Genomic DNA, 5,239 nt, shown 5'->3' with positions numbered 1-5,239 from the left:
TCTCTCTCTTTCTTTCTAAAACTAGTCAGAACAAAGGCTGGGTTCTGAGAGCATTCGTCTCTAGTGATGTCTAAGGTCACATCTGTGTTTAATGGGTCACAGGCCAAGAAGGGTTATAAATAGTAAATAATTGGCTGAAGGAGCCTGCTGTGTCTGCTTCTGAGGGATGAGATGTGGGGTAGGGTGTGGCACGAGGCAGCCATTCTTCGTAAGTCTCATAAAGACGTTTGGATTTGAAAATGATGTCTGTGTGCAGAAACTTGATGCTAGTGCTTTTCTATGAGATGAAAAGGAGGAAGAGAAGTTCTCTTGCACGCTCTCTCTCGCTTTCTCATGCACACACGCATGCACACTTATTCACTTACCTGGTTTATGCACCAGTACCACAATGCTGTAATAGGCATTCCAAATGCAGTTCCTGGCCATGGAATGTCTCCAGTGACAGGGTCTCGGAAGATGTGGAAGGAGTCGGGCTGAGGAGTGTAGCACCTGGGGCTGATGGTCAGGTTGTCCCCCTCCACTACAGACGGGATGGCGTTCATGAACTTCTCGGTAAAGCTCTCATAGCCTCCGACTTCAACAAACGCTGCAAAAGCACCAGAGAAGTAAAATGTCTCTTGTGCCTCGAAGACAGCTGATGTCTATGATTATCCTCTAAGGTGGGCTCTGCGCAAACCTTCAGTGACCCTCTCTCCTGATCCATGGCTTTCTCATGTCTCCGCTGGCGACAGGTCAAATTTGCCAAGCTCATAAAGCAAGTAATTGTTACACATTTTTCTTAATGGCATTCTTCCATATTTCGTTTAGCAGGTCACATCATGGTAAAAATGAGAAGCGTCAAGCAATAGAATGTCCTTGGTGCCTACCAACCACGAAGAGCAGAGACAAACCTGATGGTACGTTCACAGAACAATCCCCGTGAAATTAGCCACCAGGAATCTCAACTCTTTTGGAAGGAGCAGAAAGCAATGGACTTCAAACCTTCCACATAGTCTATAGTTTTCTGGTGCTGTACTATATTTAATTATGGTATTTATAAAACCCTGGGAAGAAGAGAAGGAGGGGAATTAGAAATAGCAAGCTAAATGATGAGGAGAAGGGTGAGAGAGAGACCATTGTGGGTCTGGAATGGCGAGTCAGGAGTTAATAATAGTTGATATGAGAAAAATGAGCCAATATATCCAAAGGTACTGAATATAAATTCAGATGATGCAGAATTTATCAGAACAGTGGGGCCTGGAGAGAATAGCCTGTCATCCCACCATGAAGCTCAAATAACAAAGACCAGGGAACCAGAAGGGCATAGGAATTTTAGATAACTGTAAATAGTGCATACGAAGAACTGTCTCTAGCACCTGCTCATTGTGCGAGTGACAGAAAATCTTTGTCATGGGACTGTTTGAATTCCTGTTGGCCAAGATGGGGAGCTGGGTAAATGAACTGAATTCAATTTGATAGCCATATGGGTAGTGATATCCAGAGTGTGTTGAAGTCACCATACCAGCGTGGAGTTGTTGTTTGTTTTGGGTTGCTTTTTATTTTTTCAGTTTTTGCTTCACAGACTTGACGCTATGTGAGTGGATACATACATGTTCAGGGTTGTTTTAGTGCAGCTTATTGGATGGAGACTGGTGACTTCAGAACTGGGGAGAGACATTTATCCTCACCATGTCTTTTTTTGTTGCATTTATGGATTATCTAGGCAGAGTATCATTTTAAGATAATCTATGCATAAAAGTTACAAATCACCATGCTTATTAAGCCAATCAAGAATATAGCACACCCTTTACTTAGTTTGCTGAGAAACAGTACCTCAGAAGAGCTCTTGGGAGCTAAAACAGGGCAGGGTCACAAGGCTGTAATCACATCCCACCACATGCAGGCTAAGGCTTTTTTTGTTTGTTTGGTTTTGTGTTTGTTTGTTTGTTTGCTTGTTTACAAAGTACCTTTCCACAGCAGGAAAGGAAGGGACCCCCGCCCCTTTAATCTGTTAAAACATCATACAGCATACAAGGTCCTGTTTTGGCAGGAACCTTTGTGTACATCAAGAATCCTGCCCTATTATTATTATTATTATTATTATTATTATTACTATAGATAGGAGATACCATTTATTTATATGCCAGATAAGGCTCCAATGGTGAGAAGGTGGGATCAAGATAACCTGACCCTGCCACCTCAGTGTAGAAGAATGCAGAAGAAAGTTAAGATTTGCACACTGTGAATTCATTACTTGCTGCCTGCCAACAAGATATGAGAACAAAACAGTGGGAGTCACAAAGAAAGCACCAAGCCATGTTTGTGCATGCTAACGGTGTACTGAATAAGGTGGGTTTTTTACCTCTTATCATATACATCCCAATACAGCCTCCCCACCCCCAGATCTGCTGCTCCTCCCCACCCCCAGATCTGCTGCTCCTCCCCACCCCCAGATCCACTGCTCCTCCCCACCCCCAGATCTGCTGCTCCTTCCCACCCCCAGATCCACTGCTCCTCTGTTTCCCTTCAGAAAAGAGCGGCCTCCCAGGGTATCAACTGAACCGGGCATAACAAGGTACAGTAAGACTAGGCGCACACCCTCCTATCAACTCAGAAGGAAGAACGGGTTCTCGAGAGCAGGCAGGAGTCAGAGATTTCCCCTTTGAATCAAGTATTGGTTGTATAAAATAGATACTAGTTAGTAGTTATCTGAAATTCTCTAATTCTTAATTCTCCAGTGAAAGTTCTAGATACATCAAAAGGCATTATTTTTTTAATTTTGTAATTTTTGTTTTTTGGAGTTTCCTCTCTTCTCTTTCCTCCCCAGTATCCCTCAGTTTCTCTCTCTCAAATTCATGGCTTGTAGGTCTCAGAGTTGGCCCCCAAAATGGCCCACTGTGCTAACAATGGCCTAAGACAAGGGCTTGAGTTCAACCCAGTCTGGCTCCTATTTAGATAAACATAAGGATTCATACCAAATAAACAGGAACCTAAACTCCATCTTCTCCAGAAAACTTGATAATAATTCAGGTTTTTGTTGGTGAGGAAAGCCACTACTTCCTCTTGTTCCTAACAGTCCACTGATGGGAGCCTTGGGTGGGGGTGCACATGTTCCCTATTAAACATAACAGCTCCCGCCAGCTCAAGGAACCCCATCCTGCCGGCCGCCATCTAAAATCCACCTGTTTTCCTGCTGAACTGCTGCTCTCTCGAGTCTTGTGAGATAGCCTGGCAGTTGGTTCTCCGATAAACCGTATTTCTGCCCACAGAGTGGTCTAGTTCAGGGGTCTTTCTGCACTCACTTACAACGGCCTCTTTGGCTTTGTGATTACCCTACTGATAAAAGTACAGCATAAATCAAAGGCTTTTATACTTTCAATCCAATGCGCCAATACTCTGAAGTCATCAACCAAGGGCTTACCAAGCACAGAGGCATGGAGGTTAAAGAAGATAATCAACCTAAGCAATCTTAAAGAAATAAAACCCTCCCTTGTTTCCTCTTTTTGATAGAATAAAGCAAGAAAGAAGCTAGGCGACTATTTCCATAGTGGGGATTATATAAAATGACAGGAAAAAAATGTGACCCGGGAGAATCTGAAGGAAGCAATAAGGAGCAGATGGAGACAAGAATCTAGGGATCTGTGCATGCAGTCCTGACTTACCAAATATCATGAGGATGAAGGATCCAACCAACATGATGACAGCTTGGAAGGTATCTGTGTAAATCACGGATGCCAAGCCCCCTGAGGAGAGAAAGGAAGAGCCAGGGATTTATCCATGCGCATTTACGAATTTGCCCTCCTAATTGTAATCTCCCCCAGCCTGAATGCATAAAGAAACATTGTTAAAAGATAAGATAAAATTTGCAAAATACATGAAACTCAAGAAGAAGGAAGACCAATGTGCGGATACTTCGCTCCTTCTTAGAATGGGGAAGAAAATACCCTGAGACTGCCCCACCCATGGATCCATCACATATACAATCACCAAGCCCAGACACTATTGCATATGCCAGAAAGATTTTGCTGACAGGACCCTGACATAGCTCTCTCATGCGAGTCTATGCCAATGCCTGGCAAATACAGAAGTGGATGCTCACAGTCATCTATTAGATGGAACACAGGGACCCTAATGAAGGAGCTAGAGAAAGTACCCAAGGAGCTAAAGGGGTCTGCAACCCTAAAGGAGGAACAACGTTATGAACTAACCAATAACCCCCAGAGCTGTGTCTCTAGCTGCATATGTAGCAGAGGATGGCCTAGTCAGCCATCAATGGGAGGAGAGGCCCTTGGTATTGCGAAGATCATATGCGCCAGTACAGGGGAATGCCAGGGCCAAGAAGCAGGAGTGGGTGGGTTGGGGAGCAGGGCAGGAGGGAGGATATGGGGGCTTTGGGGATAGCATTGAAATGTAAATGAAGAAAATATATAACAACAACAACAACAAAAGATACAGGATTTAACATCCAAGTTCCTGGCTGCTAGGAGCTTAGTCTATTACTCTAGCTACCTGGGAGGTTGAGGCAAAAAAGATTGTAAGTGTCAAGGTCATTTTAGGCACAGAGTCAGTTCAGGGACAGACAGAGTAACTTAGGGTTTGTAACCAAAAAAAAGCAAGAACATGAGAAGGCTCCTAGCTGGGTCATAAGCTCGATAACTTTCAGGTTTGTTCTGGTCGAGATAGCATCTCATTCTTCAGCCAAGGCCAGCCTGGAATCTCTATGTTGGTTGGTCATGCTCGTCCTGAACTCCTGGAAATCTTTCTGCCTCAGTTTCCAATTCCTGGGATTACAAGTGTGAGCCACCATACTGGTCTATCTTCCTAGCACTTACGTCTTTTACTAGTTGACCCTTTCTCTCGCCTTCTTCTCTATTTTATTGTTTTCACTTCCCTTTTCCCTTTCCCTCTCTTCCCCTCGCCTCTCCCCTGGCCTTCTCCAAAGCCCTTTGCCTCTTTCTTTGTAGGGCCTTGCTCTGTAGACCAGGTTGGCCTTGAACTCTCAATCCTCCTTAGCTCTGGTATTATGGGACATGACACTACACATGGCTTTACCTTGCATCTGTCTGATGCAAAGTTTCTCTTACAGTGTAGTTTTACTGCTCCATTCACTTATGAATATCAAGTAGTAGGGAGAAAGGGCAAACGGCTAATATCAAATGGCTAATATTAGCACTTTGCCAATCCTTGCGCAAAGCTGTCTAGCAAAACCATTTTTGCTCTAGCGTGGGAATAAATCTCTGTTCCCTTCATTGTACATCTT

The 5,239-nt window shown here is 43.9% G+C and overlaps 1 protein-coding gene across 3 annotated transcripts in view; it reads right to left on the bottom strand.

The window, feature by feature from the left end:
- The window catches only part of LOC110326779 (solute carrier family 5 member 4A), a 43,400-nt gene that overhangs the window by 22,610 nt on the left and 15,551 nt on the right, over positions 1 to 5,239 (bottom strand). For all 3 annotated transcript variants that reach the window (XM_021205358.1, XM_021205356.1, XM_021205357.1), the window contains exons 7-8: positions 3,642 to 3,722; positions 366 to 586 (exon numbers count right to left, since the gene is read on the bottom strand). In XM_021205358.1, coding sequence (XP_021061017.1) covers positions 366 to 586; positions 3,642 to 3,722 — 302 coding nt within the window. The remainder of the gene's footprint in view (positions 1 to 365; positions 587 to 3,641; positions 3,723 to 5,239) is intronic.

This window comes from Mus pahari, chromosome 9 (genome assembly GCF_900095145.1).
Source record: "Mus pahari chromosome 9, PAHARI_EIJ_v1.1, whole genome shotgun sequence".
In the NCBI taxonomy this organism is placed as follows: Eukaryota; Metazoa; Chordata; class Mammalia; order Rodentia; family Muridae; genus Mus; species Mus pahari.
This window is presented reverse-complemented; position numbering and strand designations above follow the sequence as displayed.